At 41.3% G+C, this 22,356-nt stretch overlaps 1 protein-coding gene across 7 annotated transcripts in view; it reads right to left on the reverse strand.

Moving 5' to 3' along the window:
- Positions 1 to 22,356, reverse strand: part of DMD (dystrophin) — a 2,096,968-nt gene that overhangs the window by 1,227,327 nt on the left and 847,285 nt on the right. For all 7 annotated transcript variants that reach the window (XM_070944209.1, XM_070944203.1, XM_070944204.1 and 4 more), the window contains exon 19: positions 8,718 to 8,959. In XM_070944209.1, coding sequence (XP_070800310.1) covers positions 8,718 to 8,959 — 242 coding nt within the window. The remainder of the gene's footprint in view (positions 1 to 8,717; positions 8,960 to 22,356) is intronic.

Raw genomic sequence — 22,356 nt, forward strand, 5'->3', positions numbered from 1 at the left:
CACTGGCTCCCGGTGGTCTTCTGGGTGCGCTTCAAGGTGTTGGTCATCACCTTTAAAGCGCTCCATGGCATAGGGCCTAGCTATCTTCGAGACCGCCTGCTGCTACCGACGACCTCCCATCGACCCGTGCGCTCCCACAGAGAGGGCCTCCTCGGGGTGCCATCAGCCAAACAGTGCAGGCCTATGACCCCCAGGGGGAGGGCCTTCTCTGTGGGGGCACCTACCCTCTGGAATCAGCTGCCCCCAGAGATAAGGAGAATCCAAGACCTCAGTGCCTTCTGTCGTGCCCTTAAAACCCATTTTTTCAAGCAAGCCGGGCTGGCTTAAGAAGAAATTTTTAAATGTTTTAAATGTTTTAACTGGTAGTGAGTTTTAATTGGGCCAAATTTATATATCTTTTAATTGTTTTTTAATATTTGTACTGCATGTTTTTTAATTCTGACTGTACACCACCCTGAGTCCTCAGGGAGAAGGGCGGTATAGAAATTCAATAATAAATAAATAATAAATAAAACAGTAGACAGTCTAAGGTTAAAGTTTTGGAGGTTTAGGGAAGAAATCAGAGTCAGGTAGTGCATTTCAGGCATTGACCACTCTGTTACTGAAGTCATATTTTCTGCAATTGAGTTTGGAGAGGTTTACCTTGAGTTTCTATCTATTATTTGCTCATGTGTTGTTGTGGTTGAAGCTGAAGTAGTAATTGACAGGTAGGACATTGTGGCAGATAATTTTATGTACTACGCTTAGGTCAGACTGAAGTTGGCGTAGTTCTAAGTTGTCTAAGCCCAAAATTTCAAGTCTGGTGGCATAAGGTATTTTATTGCGGGTAGAGGAATGGAGGACTCTTCTTGTGAAATATCTGTGGATTCTGTCAATTGTATTAATGTTCGATATGCAGTGCGGGTTCCAGACAAATGAGCTGTATTTGATAATTGGTCTAGCAAATGTTTTGTATGCTCTGGTTGGTAGTACAATATTACCAGAAAAGAAACTACGCAAGATTAGGTTAACAACTCTTAATACCTTTTTGGCAATGTTGTTACAGTGGGCTCTGGCACTTAGATCTTTAGAAATGAGTATTCCAAGGTCCTTGACAGAGTGAGGGTCATCTACAAGGTCATGTCCATCTAATTTGTATTTTATGTTCTAATTTTTTTTGCCAATATGCAAGACAGAGCATTTGTTGGTTGAGATTTGAAGTTGCCACTTGTTAGACATAGTCAAGGTCTTTTTGAAAGGTAGTTGCATTGTTGGTGGTGTTGAATAGTTTTACATCATCAGCGAAGAGAACACAGTTTTAATATGATCGCAAAGGTCATTTATGCAAAGTATAAAGAGTGTTGGACCTAAAACGCTGCCTTGGGAAACACCACTGTTAACAGGTACAGGATTTGATAGAGCACTTCCTGTTTTGACCACTTGTTGTCTGTTTGACAGGAAAGCAGCTATCCATTTATGTAGGAGTCCAGAAATGCCATAGGACTTTAGTTTTAGAAGTAGTTTGTCATGAATCAAAGGCTTTACAGAAGTCTATGTAAATTGCGTCTATTGCTTTGCCCTGATCAAGATGTGTAGTCCATATGTTTTTGCAGTGTAGTAATTGTAGATTACAGGATAATTTTTTTCTGAAACCAAATTGTGTGTTGGAGAGTAGGTTGCTTGTCTCTAGGTAGAGGGTTATAGATTGGTTAATGATGACTTTGCAGGTGACGCAACATAAAGAGATTGGTCTGTAATTTTCAATTAGACTAGGGTCTCCCTTTTTGAAGATAAGGATGACCATGGCTTGTGACCATTGGTTGGGCAGGGAGCTGGTACTGAAAGATTTTTCAAAAATTATGCTTAAAGGTTCTGCTATTGCAGTGGAAAGCTTTTTTAAGAAGTAGGCACATAATCCATCAGGTCCAATACATAGAGATGGTTTTAGACTGTGTAGTGCCTTTTCATTGATGGCACTACTTTTGATCTGCAAGCCCTCATTTTCACATCATGTATGGTGAAAAAAATGGGGCTAAAATTAAATATAAACATGACCAAACTAATGACAACAGGTAGAACAACCAGCCTGAGAATTAACAATGAAGATATCAAAGTGTGGATAGCTTCTGTTTTTTACGATTAACTTTTCAACAGTAAAGAAACCTGTAGTCAAGAGGTAACACTGCAAAGTAGCACTTGGTAGAGTAGTTATGAAAGATCTGAAAAACACATTATATACATACAAAGTTCAGAATTGTGCAAGCCATAGGATTGCCTGTGATATTCTATGGAAGCAAAAGTTGAAGTTTAAAGAAGCGGGATAGGAAAAGTACTAATGACTTTGAACTTTGATGTTGAACATGACATCTAAGAATATTGAGGACAATAAAACAAACTGATGGATCATTGAACAATTCAGTTGAGATTTCAAGGCAAAGGCTCAAATTATCCTCCTTTAGACACATACAAAGATCCAGCTCTTTAGAAAAACCTCTAATGCTGGGAAAGGTAGAAGAAAAGTGATGATGAGGATGACAATAGCAAGGTGAATTGACTGAGTTATAATGACCACAGCACTTGGAAAACAAATCTGAGTAATTGACATATAAAAATAATCTATCCAAGTAGTAGCTAGGAGTTTAAAATGATTTAGAAAACCAAACTATCTTGATTCCTAATTGTATATTGTTACTGCTTTTTTAAAAAAAGGTTTAATTTTTAAAAATATTTTACAAAGCATTCTTAAATTTGATTTTTCAATAAAAGATGAAAATCACCTTCATTATCATAACCACTATCAAAACATTACAGCTATATGAACCAATATGATGAATGACCTTGGGAGCAATGGGAGTCAAGTGTTAATGACAATTTAGAGACTTCCAGTTGACGTCGCAGTGGGAGCCAACTGGAAAATAGTGGGCTCTGATGAGTTGCGCAAAATCCAACCGGATGAACCACTGTCGGGAGGCTTTCAAGCCATAGCTGTCTTGTAGGGAGGGTGAAGAAAGGAGATGCATTTTGTGGACCGTGAGGAATTGGCAATTTCTTTGCTGGAACAGAAACAGCTCTCCCAAAGTGGCAGCAGGCGGTGGCCATCTTATGGTGACCACCTTGAATCTGGGACAACCAAACCAAAGAATTGTGCAGGAGTGGTGATTGGATGGAGTGCTAGAACTGGGTGAGATAAATGTCAATTTATACTAAGAAAAATTGAAATTGAAGTTTTAAAAGTATTTCTGAGCTTTGACTAGCAGCTACTTGGTATTTGGGGAAAAAAACATACACGCAGAACAAAGAGAAGGCATGGACTGTAATATAAAGAATCTAAGAGAAAGTCTTGGATTTGAAAAATTGGGAAAAGCAAAAGATTTTAAAAAGAAAAAAATGATTTTCAGAAGAAAATAATAAGAGAACTTTTAAAAATCATTGGATATTTTGACAAACAATTGGATAAAATAGCCTGCTTTGTAATGGAGTAGAAATGGAGAGTGCCATCTGCTGGAGGAAAGAAAAAGTACTGTAACATTCTATTCAAATAGTCAAAACAGAAGACAGCAGCTTGAAATTTCGACTTTGGCCGTATAGATAATTTGGACACTGTGAAAATATTGAAGGAGTGACCGTGTTTTAAATCTGGGTGGTTATTTTATTTCTATCTTCTCTTCTGGAAGATAGCTTTATAATTGGATTTGATTGTTGCTGAATTTGGACAATAATTAATAATTGAGAAGAACATTTTAACTTTAAAGAACAAAGGAATAATTGAAGAAGAAAAGAAGAAAAGAAGAGATACAAACTATATTGACTTAAAATTCTGGCTAAGTGCATAGAGATGTAATTGGGGAGGTATTACTAACCTTTTAAAATTGTCATAAAATGGAGTTGCAGGTATATGAAGAGTTACTTTTGATGTTTAAAAGTATGTGTGAATCTTTAATAGGCAAAAAAGAAATGGAAAATTCATTTAAATATACAGAAAAAGAAAATGAAGAGAAGTTGGAAGAGGGAAATTTAAATGAGAAACAAGAAATTAACAATGTTGAAGAGAAAATGTTAAAAAATAGAAATCAGATAGAGAGCATTATAGAAATGGTTGGGAATGTAAAAAGAGCAGAGAGGAAAGAGGGAAAATTCCCCCTAAAAAAGAAACAGGCAAAAGGAAAGAAGGGGAAAATCTGGAAGAGACAAGGGAATTGGTGAGGAATGCTCAAATAATACAACAACAAAAAATAAAAGGAAGACAGAAGATGAAATGTAACATATATATAAAAAATAAGAGAATTGAGAAGTTAGAGCGAGATAAAGGGTCATCAAAAAATTATTAGAAAAGGGGATGCTAAAAAGATTTAGAGATGATGGTTAAAGATGAAGGATGATGGGATAAAAATTGGCAAATATATATGAGATAGATTAATAAATGGGAATGGGAAAGTAGACAATATAATAATAATATTTTTGATAGTTTTTAAAATTAGAATGGAATTTTAATTGTTATAGTAGTGGTAAGAGAGAAGAATTATAGGATATATTGTGTTGTTAGCTAGAAGAAAGCATTGAAAATGAAATGATAAAGAAATATGTAAGAATAATATGGTAGAAATTGAAAAAATATGATATGGCGGAAAATGATTATAAGTGAATATATGATAAAGGTGAATGAACAGAGTTTGTCTACACTAAATCTTAATAGATAGAAATGTGAAAATAAGCAATTTGACAATATTATTAATTTTGATATCAATGAAAATTAAAGTCCGTGTTGACAGGGAGGCAGAGGTCGACCCCAAGGCCCCTTGTATGTGAGGTGCCACAAGGGTCGGTCCTCTCGCCCCTTCTGTTCAACATTTATGTGAAGCCGCTGGGTGAGATCATCCATGGTTTCGGGGTGAAGTACCATCAGTACGCTGACAACACTCAGCTGTACATCTCCACCCCGGACCACCCCAATGATGCCCTTGAAGTGATGTCCCGGTGCCTGGAGGCCGTGCGGATCTGGATGGGGAGAAACAGACTCAGGCTCAACCCATCCAAGACTGAGTGGCTGTGGTTTCCGACATCCCGATATAGTCAGTTGGTGCCATCACTGACTATCGGGGGCGAGTCATTGGCCCCCACAGAGAGGGTTCGCAACTTGGGTGTCCTCCTGGACTCATGGCTGTCTTTGGAAGAGCATATGATGGCCGTGGCCAGGGGAACTTTTTATCAGGTCCGCCTGATTCGCCAGTTGCGTCGCTTTCTGGATTGGGACTCGTTAAATATGGTCACTCATGCTCTCGTTACTTCCTGCCTGGACTACTGCAATGCTCTCTACATGGGGCTCCCCTTGAGGAGCACCCGGAGGCTCCAGCTGGTCCAGAATGCGGCCGCGCGGGTGGTTATGGGAACGACGTGGCGCTCCCATGTGATTCCCCTCCTCGCGAGCTGCACTGGCTCCCGGTGGTCTTCCGGGTGAGCTTCAAGGTTTTGGTTACCACCTTTAGAGTGCTCCATGGCATCGGACCGGGGTATTTACAAGACCGCCTTCTGCTACCAATAGCCTCTCACCGACCAGTACGCTCCCATAAAGAGGGGCTTCTCAGGGTGCTGTCGGCCAAACAGTGTTGACTGGCGGCCCCCAGGGGGGAGAGCCTTCTCTGTGGGGTCACCTACCATCTGGAACGAGCTCCCCCCAGAGATACGGAGGATCCCGGACCTGTGCACGTTTCGTCGTGCTCTCAAAACTTTTTTATTTCAGCAGGCTGGCCTGGCCTAACTCTCCTCTTTTAAATTTTTAATTCGTGTGATTTTATAAATTGGGTGTTTTAATCTGTGTTTCGGCCAAAATATTTAATAATTTTAAGGGATTTTTTTAAATATTTGTATTATCTGTATTTTATCTTGGCTGTTCACCGCCCTGAGTCCTTCGGGAGTAGGGCGGTATAGAAATTTGATTAATAAATAAATAAATAAATAAATAAATAAATAAATAAATAAATAAATAAATAAATAAATAAATAAATAAAATGGACATTTAAAATGTCAATTGTAAAGAGAATAACAATGTTGAAATCATGAAAGTGACTATTTTTGCAAAGAAGAAGGAATAGAACGTGTTTGTGATAAACCACAGCAGATGGAAAAGTGAAAATAAGTAATCTAAGGATATTATTAATTTTGATAACAATGTAAATTAAGATGAATATTTTATTGTTAATGATTGGGTAGAAGGAATTAGAGAGACACTTCCGGAAATGAAGAAACAATGTAAACAACTGGAGTAATTGTAACTGAGAGGAAGCATAAAAAATAATGGAAAGAAAATAATATGGCAGAAGTTGAAATAAGAAGATATGGAGAAAAATGATAAATTCGTGATAAAGGATATCCAAAAGAGATAAATACTGGGGAAAAATGGGAAGATTAAGATATATTATAACGATTATTTTGATAATGTATAAAATGTGACCTGGTCAATGCTCTGTTCATAAAATATGTATGATGAAAAACATTTTTTAAATAAAACTTGTCTATAAAAATTTTTATGACAATTTAAACACTATAAGAAAATTCATAACCACAACTTTCCTTTTTGCCTTTCATTTGATTTTGCACGTACAACAGAAATGTTTCCATGTATTCCATGTAGGCTATTATACTAATTCCCATCTAGTACTTTCAAATGTGCTTCAGTTACTTATGTGTAACATGCAGTGGTGGGATTCAATTTTTTTAACAACTGGTTCTGTGAGCGTGGCTTAGTTGGGGGTGTGGCTTGGTGGTCATGTGACTGGGTGGGTGTGGCTAGCTGGTCATGTGACCGTGTGGGCATGGCTATGTGCATAGGGACTACTCAGAGGGCTGAAAAAAGTCATTTCTGACTGGTCCTTACACTTATGACCATCCTCACATTTATGCCCATTGCGGCATTCTTAACAACCGTGTCAGTCATTTCACCACTACTTCTCTTCACCACGGTGACAAAATAGGGCACAAAACATAAAATGTGAGGACAGTCATAAGTGCGAGGACTGGTCAAAAGTGCGAGGACCGGTCAAAAATAACTTTTTCAGCCTTCTGACTAGTCCATATGCACAAAAGGATACAGCAATAGAGAGGGATGAAGGAAGGAGAAGAGAGATGGAAGAAAGAAGGAGAGAAAGGGAAGGAAGAGAAGGGAGGAAGGAAGGGAAGGGAAATTAGAGTAGGAGTGAGGGTAAGAGAGGGAGGAAGAGAGGAGGAGAAGGAGAAAGGAAGAGGAAGTAGGGATGAGAAGAAGCGGGGGGGAGAAAATAAGAAGGAAAGAAAAGAGAGAGGTGGTAGGTTTGAGGAGAAAGATTGCTGTACAGTAAAAAAGATGAAATGGAAGAAAGGCAACCCCAAACAAATATAAAGATATTAAGATAAAGAATGAATTGTTAAACTTTAAAGAATAAAAGAGAACAAATATGAATAAATAGCAGTAATTAGAAACACACATACAAACATACAATGTATTTTCTTTGAACAGAGTATTTGGCCGGTTCACAAATTTAAACAGTGTTTAGTCATTTCAATTAAATTTACAATTTCTAAATTTCCTTTTTGCCATATTTATTTCTTATCTATTTTTTTAAAAAACCAATATTACCCTTCATCCTCATCTCTAATGTTAATCAAATTCAGTTTTTCCCTTCTATTCTATATTATACCCCTTCCCATTGTCATCTATTTTTATATCCATCCTCACATTGGTTAATTATGTAATATTACAGTTGTTTAATATAAATTCAACATTTTAATATAAATCAATAGTTATATAACTATCTTTTTTGTATATTAATCAATATGAACATGAATATTCCAATTATTTCCATGCAATCCAATTTCTTACAAATCAATTAATTATATTTACCAATAATAATAAACCAAATAATTTCCCCCATATATTCCTCCAAACCACAACTTAACCATTTCTGCTTTCAACACAATATACAATTAATAGTATCTCAATTATTACAATTCCCTAGTTAAATAGAGCTTTTTTTTCTTTTGTGTTTTAAAATATTGAACTCTCCTCTTTTTCCCTAAAGAGGAACTACCTCTTTAGGGAAAACTACCTTTTCATTAAAGGTAGTTTGCACCTACCTTTTTTGGTGAGGAAAAAGAAAAGAAATCTGCCTGCCTAATTTTCCAACGTTGCAGCAACAGCAAAGTCAACAGCCTGCTTTACTTTCAGTTTCGTTTTTCAGCATAGCTAGGAGGGAAAAAAACTGCTCCAGCAAGCAAACAAACAGCAGAGCCCTGAGCAAAACAGCTGAGAGCAAATCAGCTGAGAGTCAGGAGGCCGATCTAATCAATCGGCTAATTAGCCTATGCTGAAGCTCCACGGGCCAATAAAATTACAAAAAAACACCGAACCGTTTGTTAAATTGCTGGCTCACCAGCCCCTCACCCACCACTATTTATTGGCAATAAATAGTGGTGCGGAGGGCAAGGGGCGGGGCGAGCCAGCAATTTAACAAACGGTTCGGCCGAACCGCCTAGAACCGGCAGAATCCCACCACTGGTAACATGTATAGTTCCTGGCAATGATCAACACATTCTTCAAACATTTGTATCTTGGCAGTTTCATATGTGAACAAGCTTGTATACCTTTTTCTCTTTTATAAGATTATCAACATAACTGAATATCATAGATGTTTTTATGAAGAACAGGGACCCGAATAAATGAAACATGTGCAACAGATTACCACAAAGATTAGGACAGAATTTCTAACCTTGCACCTATCTAACTGTGTTTTCACTGCATCAGGATCTGCTGCTGGTAAGAGCTGTGCTTTCATCCAATTTTCAACAGTAATTACTGTCTGCTCCAATTGCTGCAGCTTAGAGTAGAAGGCAATGATGTTGTTTTGGTACTCCAACCATGCCAGTCTTTCACTCAGTAACTGACAGAACTCAATCCACCGGCTGTTCAACTGTCCTGAAGCCTGTTTTATGTTGTCAGCATTAAGCCCATCTAAAAAAAAGAAAGGAAAGAGTTGAGCACATTTATTTTTAGTTTATTGTGGATTCAGAAAAGTAATTTAAAGAAAGACATTTAATAACTCTGTATTTGAATCAGAGGATTTATAAAAATGATCTTGAGTATATACACACATATACAAAATACACACACACACACACACACTACACACACACACATATCTACACATACATACGCACATGCACACACAGAGCATCTATGCATGTTAGTACATGAAGCAAGCATTCACACACTTAGGAGGAAACTGTAAAATAAGGCCATACCATTTCATATATTATCTATGGAAAGGTAGTTCAGCCTATTTTAAAATTTAACATATCATATAAATTAAAATATGATTAACACATTCATACTTACAAACTGCTAATCAAATGACTCAGAGACAGAATAACAAATAGGAAGCAGACTCAACAAAAATCTCATGCATTCAAACACAAACCATTCCAGATCATGGGATCCCAACAGAGAACAATAAATGACTTGTAACAGAAGGAATGTTCGGGAGGCGGGACCAGCATCGCGGCGGTATGATGGACTTTTGGGGGGCTCTCAAAGAATCGTCGATATCCCTGCTATCTGAGGTTCCTCTGTGACCTAAGTCATCCGGTAGGGATGACAAACAAGAGGAGCATGTACCGGTCAACACAGGGAGATTGCAAACTCCCTGGAGAGACCAGAAGAAGCTCCCCAAATCGGATAATGAGGAAAGCAACCTAGAAGTCGCTAAAAAGCCAGGGCGGCCGCAACAAAAAAGGAAGTACAGAGACAGCCTGTGACATCGAGGTGAGATTTGATCTAATTTTATCTGTTTTTTTGAAAGTTACTCTTTAACCCACCTGGAAGATCTATAGGGTGGAGAAGATTGGCTGAGAATGAGGAGTGGGAGTGGGTATGTATTCGCACCCACATCCGATAATTTGGTGGCAAGGAAAATGCGACTGGAAGCCTATTAAATTTTTACCAAATTTTTATTGAAAAAAGAAGATGATTTGGGGATTTTAAAAATAATTGGACATTAAGACTTTGAATGAACTGAATAGCATATACGTTTCTTTTGAACTGATTGTTACAGATGCTGATTGTTTAAAGGATACTTTGAAAAAACTTTAAAGAAGTGAAATACTGAGCTGAGTTTAAAAACTAGCCTGCAGTGCCAGCTAGTGGCAGAAGAAAAAAGAAAAAAAATATATATTTTGGACAAAATTCAATAAATAAGTGACCTTGACATTTTGGCTAGAAGATAACAGAACAGCTGTGAAGAGTGAGGATTAGACTTGAAATCTGCTTTGAATTTTTTTCCCCCTTGGCTTTGTGGACTGCAGCTTTTTATTTTTCTTTTTTTTTGGACTGATTAACTTTGTTTTTTGTTTTTTTTTAATAAAAGGTTTTTATTATTTTTTATAATCAAACAGATAACATTTTCACTTGTATATTTAAACATTTATAAACCCCCCTTCCACCCCCCCTTCCCACCCCCCCTCCCCCGACTTCCCAGAAGAAAAACAGGGTATAAGTTTTATCAAACATATGCTAAAATATGCTAAATTAATGCAAGACTATAATTTCCTAGACCCCTTAACTCCCCTTCTAGAAATTATTCATCAACCTCCCTTTAAACTCAAAATAACATATAATCCTTTAGGCCTAAGAGTTTTTTAAAAACATTAACAAACACTAATAGATCATTCAAAGCCTAGAGTTCTCATAATACATCTGTAAGAAATTCTTAGTTCATTTTCTTAATCATTTTACTCTCCCTCCTACTTTTATTCTCAAGATTCAGATATTTTTTCTTAAACCTTAATTAATCATTAATTGAATTCTTAATTCATTTACTTAATCATTGTAATTAGTCATTAATACATCAATTATTAAACCCAAGAAAATTAATCTTCCCTTCTTCCTTTCTTTCTATATTTTTTCCAATCTTTCTTCCTCCCTCTTGCTTTTATTTTAAGGAGGTTTTGATTTTCAACTGGGGGTTGATGTATCTTTAAAACTTGCCCCTTTCTTGGAATCATTTCCTCTGATTTGGAGCCCCCATATCGACTCTTCTTGCTTATATAATCAGTCAGTCCATAGAACGAAGAGTTAACTCGATGAGTTTGCAAAAAAAAGTCCAGTTGTTGCATTTCAATTAATTGTGTGAAAGCCTCTGCCAAATCTTCCGAAACCTGGTAGGACTGATCAGTTTCTTCTTCTTTCTGCTCCAAATTATATTTTTGAAGAGTTCTGTCAGTTAATTCCACAAGGGCAGAAAAAGAGTTTGAAGATCCTTGAGAATCAGCCAAATCCAGCTTCTCTGTTTTAATCAAAATGTCTCCTTCATTGTCATTGTGCTTTCCTTCAGAAACATCCTCATTTGCTTTTAAATCCTCCACCAGCTCTATAAATTTTCGTTCTATGATTGCTGTAAAGTTATTAATAATTGCCATTTGATTATTCATGGCTTCCTTTATAAGTTCTGTAAGGTCTCTGAAAAAATCCTCTTGGCTCTGTGAATCAGTTCTCTGTGTCATTTCTGACGCCATTAAAGAGCTTCCACAACTTTCAGAAACTCCTTGCTTGGAAGCCATATTATTTTAAGAAAATTTTTCTTTTCAAAGCCAAAAGATCTCTTAAGCAACTTTCTCAATTTATTTGTAGTTTATCAAGCAAGATAGTCTTTTCTACACCCAGCTCTCAAATCCCAGCAGCTTAAGTCCAGTCTCTAAGCACAAATCTATTAACAAGCACTTAGTCCAGCCATAATGAAGACGCCATTCCTCCTTCAGCTCAGCAAAATCAAGTAGAAACAATGTATCCCAGGAGTTAAGCAACATACTTGCAAAGGCTTGTTCTCCTGCTTCCGTTCTGCCTGCTTTTGGAATCAATTAATCTCCTTGTTGACAGCAGAGTTGGTCGCCGGCGTCTAGCTCCGTTTAAAACAGAGTCGCCACGGATCCGGAGCTTCAGTAGGCTGAATGGGGAGCTCTCATCCTCCAAGCCCCTGGAATTGCTCCCGGAGCTCCCGGGGAGCTCTACCCTCGCCCACTGGCTCTCCTCTCCTTCTCCTCCTGAAGGAGAGGTTTTCGAGCCGTCTGACAGCTGATTAGCGCTGTCAGGACGGCTCCAACGGAATCGTGGGGCTGGCAGTCTGAAAAGACCATCTGCAACGCCGGCGGTGCCAACGGAAGTCGCCCTGATTAACTTTGTTTTGAGAACTAAAAAAAAAAAAGCCTTGAGATTTATTTTTTCCCCTCTCTTTTTGTTATATTAGAGGCCTTTTTACTGAACTTAATGGAACTGGATTTTTAAATATTGTTTTCCTTTGGATTAAGACTCGAAGAGTCAGAAGAAATTTCTTTAATTTATTTTTTTCTCTCTTCCTCTCTGCTAAATTGATTTTCCCTTGGATTTCTGTTTTTGATTTTTATCTTAAATTTATATTCTTTTTGAGATTAATTTTTCTTTTTCTTCTCTTTTTTAAATTATTTTTTGCTATTTTCTCTCCCCCCATACCTGTTTTCTTTTCTTTTCTTTTTTTTACATGCAAGATTTGGAGTTTTTAAATTTTTGGAGGGTGGGGATTGCTTGAGATTCCTTCTTTTTTATTTAATTCTATTTTTGCTAATTTAACGATCGGTTGAATTAGATATTTGAATCATAACTAAATCACAAGTGGATTATAAATTATCTGGGGATAATGGAAATGAAGAAATTTACAGCTCATCTGCATCCAGTATCAAGTCCCTCAGCAGCAGAAGCACAGAAAACTTCAGAGATGATGGAACTACAAAATTTTATGCAATTGCTTCATGATGATATAAAACAGGAATTAAAAGAAATGAAAGAAATAATGGGGAAAAATGAGGAGAGAATTCAGAAAATAGAAGAAAAAGCAGAAATGACAGAGAAAAAAGTTGAGGAATTAGAAGAAAAATTGTTCTAACAGACAAATCACAAGAAAGAACAATTATCCTGTTTGAAATGGAACGCTCTGAATTATATTTAAGATTTCAAAATATAGAGGAAGAAAAAGGAGAAAATTTACTAAAGGTAATTGCAGAGATTTGGCTGAAGCCTTGGAACAATCTAAGGAAAAAATTCTAAGTGAGATTGATGAAGTGTTCAGAGCATATACTAGATATGCAATAAGGAATAAACTACCAAGAGAAGTGCACATAAGATTCACATATTACAAGCAACAAGAATTATAGCACTGAAGCATAAAGATAAAGAACTTGTGGTTTTAAGACAAATACCTAGAAGAGTTAGAGTGTGAAGTTTCCAAAAGACACCCTAATTAAATAATGAGCCTCAAGTGAAATTTCAAAAGAAATCCAGTCATTTATTAGGAGCACCATTCCGGCAATTACTCAAATGGAGTCAGCTCTAACCCCCCACATGATTTGCGGGCCCCTATGACCCTGTTCCTCCCTTCCTCCCTAGGTATGTCATAAATCACGTTCTCCAATGGACCACGTTGATGGGCTGAAAAACCCCACCCCTTCTGCTGACCCCAGTAACCTAGGATACAATCTTTGACAAGGCATGTGTGGAATGTATTTTCCATTGGGGCAGCCGAGCAGCTTCGTCAGTTCTCCCCCTCGTGCTTATGGCAACTTGAAAGCTGGTGTGGAAAGCTTTGCAAGTTGACATAGAGATTTGAGGAGAGAATATCAATTCTTAACGAAATTTTTAATATTCAAAGGAGTGAGTTTTAGATGTTTAATACCTGAAGGAATTATGGTGACATGGCAAGAACAAAGACACAACTTGATTCGATTGAGAAAGCGAAACTATTCTATCAACAATTTTGTGGACCGTTGGAAGAAGATCTGGGAGCTGTAGGTGTGACAAAAGAGAAAGATGAAGAGAAGGATAAAGATGAAAAAGCAAAAGAGGAAAGAGCTTTAAGAGAAGGAACAAGATCTAAAGATCCAATTGGAACAAAGAGAGAGTAGGTGTCAGCCTCTGCCTTTACTGCTTTGGCTGCCATGGTAACAGGGGGAGAGGGAGCTGGCATGGAGGGGGGAAGCATGCTGGAGAGACAGAGAAATGAAAGTGATACTTAAGCTACTGGGCTGCATCTTTGAAGCTGCTATCGGGTCAACGGTCGTGGCATTCCTGATTGATGACGCTGCCAGACGTGTGCTCCCACCTGACCTCTGGGAGACCCTTGGATTGGATGATTTATGATGGACAGTGGAGGGAATGCTTTCTATCTGTAATTTTCGCGCTTTTGCCTCAGATTCTGCTTTTTCTTGGTTGCGATCATTTCATTTTCCAGTAAAAGTACCTTTCTCTATAAAAAATGGAGTTTGGGTCATTCTTTCCTGGACTTTGAAGGAAGCATACCTGACACTAGGGCAATGAAATTAAAAACCAGTAACAAGTAAACATGGAAGAAGAAATCAAAGCAATATCTTTAAATGTAAATGAACTGAATATGGCAATAAAAAAAAATAGAACATTGACTAAATTAAATAGTTTGAAGATGGACATTATATGTTTACAAGAAGTACACATTAGAAAACAACACTCAAAATTACTACAATATCCAAAACTAGGAGTTCTATTTACATCACTGATACAACAAAGTAAAAGAGGCATGGTATTGTATATTAAAGAAAAATTAGAACCTAAATTAATCTTTGAAGACAAAGAAGGTATGACTTTGATGGTGGAAATAAAAATGAACTTTAAACAAATACTTTTGATAGCATTATACGCACCAAATGAAAAACAGGAAGAATTCTATCGTAGATTACACAGGAAAATAATAGAATTGGACTATGAAAATGTATGTATAATGGGTGGTTTTAATGCTGTAACAGTTGTAGACTTGGACTATAAAACAGTGAAGATAAATAAAAAATCCAGACGAACACTGCCAAAATTCTTTTTTACAATGATAGAAGAATTAAGTCTTCAAGATATCTGGAGACAAAAACATTTGAAAGAGAGTCAATATACTTTCTATTCAAATAGACATTTATCGTGGTCAAGGATAGATATGATATGGATGTCAACTGTACTCATAGATGCTGTACAAGAAGTAAATATCGGCTCAAACAATTGGGCGGATCATAGCCCAATGATAATAACATGGAAAGGACAAAAGAAAAAGACAAGATGGACTTTAAACACAACAATACTAAATGAAAAAGACTTTCAGAAACTTGTGGGAAAAGAATTGGAATTTTTCTTTAAAATAAATAAAAAAGAGGATATATCTCTCCAGAATGTATGGGACACAATGAAAGCATATATTAGAGGTTTGGCAATAACGTTCTTGGGAAAAAAGAATAAAAAGAAACAGCAGGAACAAGTAAGATTGGAAGAAGAATATAAAAGCTTGGAAAAAGTGTTCCAGAAAGATATTCAAAATAAAAAAAATCAAGAAATTGATGGAACTGAAAAAACATGAAATAAATTTAAACAAACACAAATCACAAATGGAGTTTGGGTCATTCTTTCCTGGACTTTGAAGGAAGCATACCTGACATTAAGCAGAATCTCTTTCTCAGCCATCCTGGATAACTACCGAGTGGGCTGAAGCCCACAGGATGTCTGATCAAGAAAGTGATTTAGATCAGATGGGAGCTTCTGGCTCTACGATGACTTCACTTCAAGGAGAAAAAGAAGGCGCGGAGTGAATGGAAAAAATTCAGCTGAGAGAGGAGCCAGAGGAAGCCAGATGGTCACGGGGAGTAGGGAGGCTGCCGGACCTGGCGAGGACCCCCCAAGGAATAACCAGCTCCAGACCCTGTAAGGGAGAGGCAGTGTGGTTGCAAGAGCAAAAGGAGAGCCTCATGATTGCTCAGGCTATGCAACTCCTCTGCGATGCGGAAGAAAGCCGGAAAAACTGTGAGTCTTATGTATTCCCTATGGGGAAGAGAGAAGACTACCCCAGAGTGGATCCAGAGGAGACTGCTTGTGGGGGAGAGGAAGAGGAAGCTAGGGAAGAAACATCTCAGGGTTCTGGTGCCCAAGCGAGGGATGCAGCAGCCCACGGACCCCCAGCCTTGCAGGCCCCACCCCGCAGATGCAAAAAACCAAAAATTCCCCCCCTAACTGAAAAGTATGGAGGGAATCCAAAGACCTTGGGGCTTTTCTTGACCCAAGTGTGGAACCACATGCAGGATTTGGGGGAGAACTACTTATCAGATGCGGCATGAGTGAGATGCGGCACGAATGCTCTAGAGGGAGTGGCAGCTGAATGGATGGTGGTCCTCCACAATAACAACTCCCCCTTCCTGAGAAACTACAACCTGTTCATGGGGGCTCTTAGGAGGCGGTCTGAAGACCACCTAGCTGAGTGGAAGGCGAGACTCCAAATGAAGGGAATCCAACAGGGCCAGAGATCAGTGGCAGAATACACCCAAGAGTTTCACGAGCTGGAACCTTTTATGACAGGGTGGTCAGAAGCAGCCCTACATTATAGGTTCTGGTGCTAACCTATAAAGCCCTACATGGCTTAGGCCTGGAGTATCTGCAGGATCATCTCCTGCCTTCCTCCCACCATCCGGTGTGCTTGCACAGAGTGGGCTTCCTCAGGGTGCCATCAGCCAGACAGTGTCGGCTGGCGGCCCCCAGGGGGAGGGCATTCTCTGTTGGAGCGCCGACCCTCTGGAATGAGCTGCCCACCAGCCTCAGGATAGACCTGGACCTCCTCTCCTTCTGCCGCGAATTAAAGATGTGGCTTTTTCGCCATATGGGCTGAATCCGTAGGGGGATTCTAAATATTGCATAATTTTAATTTGATTTTAATTAATTTTAAATTGATTTTAACTGTTTATGTAATTTTCTGTCATTTTTGTAAGCCGCCCTGAGTCCTACGGGAGAAGGGCGGCATATAAATTACATAAATAAAATAAATAAATAAATAAATACTGGAGAGCTTTAAGGATGGGCTGAATGAAGACGTCTACAAAGACTGTAGAGCACAGGGGGTCCCCGAAGATTTGCAGAGTTGGTACGTAGTAGCTGAGGACATGGAGATCGATCTTGCCTGAAGCCGACTCCGAGGAGGCCATGCAGGGGATCATCCTACTACTACTGCAAAGGGGCGCCAAAGACGGCTGGGGGGAGACCGGAGTTCAAACCCAAGTCGAAGCCCTTCACGTGCTTCAAGTGTGGCAAGGAAGGTCACCGGACCGCTTAGTACTTCTCCAAGCCAGTGCCAAAATCTACCAGCTCAGGGCCTAAGAAGGCTGACAAAGCACCCGCAAAAGTCCACAAGACCACCCTGAAAGGGGACGTCGTGGAGTTCGCTCCCCGAAACCAGGGTGAGTTGGGAACTCCGACCACCACGGACGACAGCAAGACAGACTCCGACTCCGACTTCGATGATCTGGTGAGTCACACTGAGGGCCCCATGCTCATTCCCATAGAAATAAGTGTGCCATCCACAGTGGCACATGCACAGATGCTAGCTCTATTAGACTCTGGGTGCACCAGGTGCATAATCTTCGATGATCTGGTGAGTCACACTGAGGGCCCCAAGCTCATTCCCATAGAAATAAGTGTGCCATCCACAGGGGCACATGCGCAGATGCTAGCTCTATTAGACTCTGGGTGCACCAGGTGCATAATCTGCTGAGGATTTTGTGCAATTCCTGCACGATAAAGTCGCTCGGATTCGGGATGGCTTGGACTCCGATTGGATGAGTCCACGGGAGGAGACCGGGGCAGGTCTTGAGAATGTTATCTGGGAGGAGTTTGATCCTGTGACTCCCGAGGATGTGGACAGGGTTCTGGGTAAGATTAGTGCCGCCACGTGTTTATTGGACCCGTGTCCCTCCTGGTTGGTACTGGCCTCCCGGGAGGTTACACGAGGCTGGCTCCAGGGGATTAGAGGTGCTTCTCTGAGTGAGGGTGCCTTTCCTGCCGCCTTGAAAGAGGTGGTAGTGAGGCCCCTCCTCAAGAAGCCTTCCCTGGACCCGGCTGAATTAGCCAACTATCGTCCAGTCTCCAACCTTCGTTTTGTGGCAAAGGTTGTTGAGAGCGTGGTGGCATGACAACTTCCCCGGCACCTGGATGAAGCTATCTATCTAGACCCGTACCAGTCGGGCTTCAGGCAGGGGTACAGCACAGAAATGGCATTGGTCGCATTGGTGGATGATCTCTGGAGGGCTCGGGACAGGGGTTGCTCCTCTGTCCTAGTCCTATTAGATCTCTCAGCGGCTTTTGATACCATCGACCATGGTATCATGCTGCAGCGGTTGAGGAGGTTAGGAATAGGGGGCACCGTTTTGCGGTGGTTCTCCTCCTTCCTCTCCGACCGCTCGCAGTTCGTGTTGGCAGGGGGACAGAGGTCGACCTCGAGGCGTCTCGCATGGGGAGTGCCACAAGGGTCGGTCCTCTCGCCCCTCCTGTTCAACATTTATATGAAGCCGCTGGGTGAGATCATCCGTGGTTTTGGGGTGAAGTGCCATCTGTACGCTGATGATACTCAGCTGTACATCTCCACCCCAGACCACCCCAACGATGCCCTTGATGTGATGTCTCGCTGCCTGGAGGCCGTGCGGGTCTGGATGGGGAGCAACAGGCTCAGACTCAACCCCTCCAAGACCGAGTGGCTGTGGCTTCCGGCGCCCCGATATAGTCAGCAGGTGCCATCGCTGACTATTGGGGGTGAATCTTTGCCCCCCACAGAGAGGGCTCGCAATCTGGGTGTCCTCCTGGACGCGCGGCTGTCTTTAGAAGAGCATATGACAGCCGTGGCCAGGGGTTCGCCTGATTCGCCAGTTGCAGCCCTTTCTGGATCGGGATGCCTTGCGCACGGTCACTCATGCCCTTGTTACTTCCCGGTTGGACTATTGTAATGCTCTCTACATGGGGCTCCCCTTGAAGAGCACTCGGAGGCTCCAACTGGTCCAGAATGTGGCTGCGCAGGTGGTTATGGGCGCAACCCGTTGTGCCCATGTGACACCCCTCCTGCGCGAGCTGCACTGGCTCCCAGTGGTCTTCCGGGTGCGATTCAAGGTGTTGGTTACCACCTTTAAAGCGCTCCATGGCATAGGACCCGGGTACCTCCGAGACCGTCTTCTGCCACCAATAACCTCCCACCAACCAGTCCGTTCCCACAGAGAGGGTCTCCTAGGGTGCCATCAGCCAAGCTTTGGATGATGTACGCTGATGACACCCAGCTGTACATCTCCACCCCAGGCCACCCCAACGATGCCCTTGAAGTGATGTCCCGGTGCCTGGAGGCCGTGCGGATCTGGATGGGGAGAAACAGACTCAGGCTCAACCCATCCAAGACTGAGTGGCTGTGGTTTCCGACATCCCGATATAGTCAGTTGGTGCCATCACTGACTATCGGGGGCGTGTCATTGGCCCCCACAGAGAGGGTTCGCAACTTGGGTGTCCTCCTGGACTCATGGCTGTCTTTGGAAGAGCATATGACGGCCGTGGCCAGGGGAACTTTTTATCAGGTCCGCCTGATTCGCCAGTTGCGTCGCTTTCTGGATCGGGACTCGTTAAATATGGTCACTCATGCTCTCGTCACTTCCCACCTGGACTACTGTAACACTCTCTACATAGGGCTCCCCTTGAAGAGCACCCGGAGGCTCCAACTGGTCCAGAATGCGGCCGCGCGGGTGATTGTGGGGGCGACATGGTGCTCCCATGTAACACCTATCCTGCGTGAGCTGCACCGGCTTCCAGTGGTCTTCCGGGTGCGATTCAAGGTGCTGGTTAACATCTTTAGAGCGCTCCATGGCTTAGGACCTGGATACCTACGAGACCACCTTCTGCTACCAATAACCTCCCACTGGCCAGTATGCTCCCACAGAGAGGGTCTCTTCCAGGTGCCGTCGGTCAGGCAATGTTGACTGGCGACCCCCAGGGGGAGAGCCTTCTCTATGGGGGCACCTGCCCTCTGGAACGAATTGCCCCCGGAGATTCGGAGGATCCCGGACCTATGCACCTTCCGCCGTGCCCTCAAGACTCTTTTGTTCCAACAAGCTGGGCTGGCATGATTCCAATTCTTCAACTTTGAATCATCATTTTTTAAGAATGGGTTTTTAAATTAGTTATGGGCCATATTGTTTAATATATTTTTAATATTGCTTTTAAATTTTCTATTTGTGTGTTCTTATTCTGGCTGCACACCGCCCTGAGTCCTTCGGGAGAAGGGCGGTATAAAAATTCAAATAAATAAATAAATAAATAAATAAATAAATAAATAAATAAATACTATTCCGGGAAAAGAAAGATGGCTCCTTTCGTCTGGTCGTTGATTATAGGAATCTTAACACCATTTGCGTAGAAAATGTCTACCCCCTACCACTCATGAAGGACATGCTGGCCCACCTAGGAAAGGGGAAAATCTTCACCAAACTTGATTTACGAGAAGCATATTACAGAGTGTGGATCAAGGAAGGGGATGAATGGAAAACAGCATTTAACTGTCCACTGGGATGTTTCCAGTTTCAAGTGCTCCCTTTTGGGCTACAAGGAGCCCCTGCTGTGTTCATGCAATTGATCAATGAAGTGCTGCATGAGCACCTGTAAAAAGGGGTGCTGGTCTATTTGGATGACATACTTATCTACTCTGAGAACATGGATGACCATGTGAAATTGGTGAGAACTGTCCTGAAAAAACTCAGGGCTCCTGAACTGTATGCCAAACTCTCCAAGTGCAAATTCCATCAAAGCAAAATTGACTATCTTGGATACCGCATATCACATGAGGGAATAGAGATGGATCCTGAAAAAGTCCGGGCTGTATTGGAATGGGCCACGCCACGCACCCGCAAACAACTACAGAACTTCCTGGGGTTTCCTAACTTCTATAGACAGTTCATCCCCTCATTCGCTAAAATTGCTCTGCCGATAACAAATCTTCTGAAAACAAAAGGTGAAGTAAAACCAAAGCCTCCCGGGCCCTTGAAGACTATGGACTGTCAGGCTGCATTTGAGAAGCTGAAACGGTTGTTTGCTGCTGAACCAGTCCTCAACATCCAGACATGGAAGAGCCTTTTGTTGTACAGCTGAACGCTAGTGACGTAGCGGTAGGAGCAGTACTTTTGCAAAAGAATGCAGAAGGGAAATTACAGCCCTGTGCCTATACCTCCTGCAAGTTGTCAGAGACCGAAAGGAGATGGGACATATGGGAGAAGGAAGCCTTTGCAGTACGCTGGGCACTGTTAATGTGGAGACAATTTCTTGAAGGAGCTAAGCACCCTTTTGAAGTGTGGACGGACCATAAAAACTTTAAGGCTTTGAAAACACCACGTAAGCTGTCAGCAAAGCAAGTTTGCTGGGCTCAGCACTTCAACTGCTTTGATTTCACTCTATGCTACCTTTTTGGTGGGAAAAACTTCATGGTGGATGCACTTTCCAGATTGCCTCAGTACAACAGTACTAAGGAGGAAGTGGTTCGCCCAATCATCCCTTTGACCCAGCTGGTGGCACCAGTGATTACCAGGGCGCAGGTGAGAGGCAATCCAGCCCTATCAGGCAATTTGCTTCAGGAACTACAAGAAGCTCTGAAAACTGATGAGTGGTTTCAAACCCACTCAAATGAATGTACACTTCGTGATGGACTAGCTTGGGTGGGAGCAAAACTGTATGTTCCTGCCAGTTTGAGAGCAACAGTGTTGCAGTACGCTCATGACGCCAAAGTGGCGGGACACTTTGGATTTGTTAAAACCCTACATCTTGTTAAAAGACAATTTTGGTGGCCCGCACTCAAAAAGGACATAGAGGCATATGTAGCCAGCTGCCCAGTGTGTGCCTCAGCTAAGAGGCCTCTGGGGAAGCCACTTGGTCTACTTCAGAGTGTAGCAAGGCCGAATGCTCCTTGGAAAGAGATATCCATGGATTTTATTGTAGACCTGTCGGATAGTGGGGGGTGCACAGTCATATGGGCAGTAACCGATTTGTTTTCCAAACAAGTGCATTTCATTCCATGTCCTAAAATCCCTTCAGCTAAAATCCTTGCAAGAATGTTTATTCAACATGTGTATAGGTTACATGGTGCTCCAAAACGTAAAATCTTGGACAGGGGTATACAATTTACCTCCAAATTTTGGAAAGAGTTCCTGATGTTGATAGGCTCCACCCAAGGGTTAAGCTCTGCCCACCATCCCCAGACAAATGGGGCTTGTGAGAGAACCAATTCTGTGTTAGAACAGTATCTCCGATGTTATATAAATTATCAGCAAGATAACTGGGTGGACTTATTGCCATTTGCGGAGGTTGCATATAATAACTACATACACAGCAGCACAGGTTTCACTCCGTTCAAGGTGGCTTCTGGCCAAGAGTTTGTGCCAATCCCAGAGCTACCTCAAGATAACCCACAGAACCCCTCTTTGATTGAGTGGATCGAACAGTTACAAGGCACTTGGGCAGTAACTCGAAAAGCTCTAGAT

The sequence above is a fragment of the Pituophis catenifer genome, unplaced genomic scaffold (assembly GCF_029215685.1).
Source record: "Pituophis catenifer annectens isolate HBS135680 unplaced genomic scaffold, rPitCat1.0.hap2 SCAF_4, whole genome shotgun sequence".
Classification (NCBI taxonomy): domain Eukaryota; kingdom Metazoa; phylum Chordata; class Lepidosauria; order Squamata; family Colubridae; genus Pituophis; species Pituophis catenifer.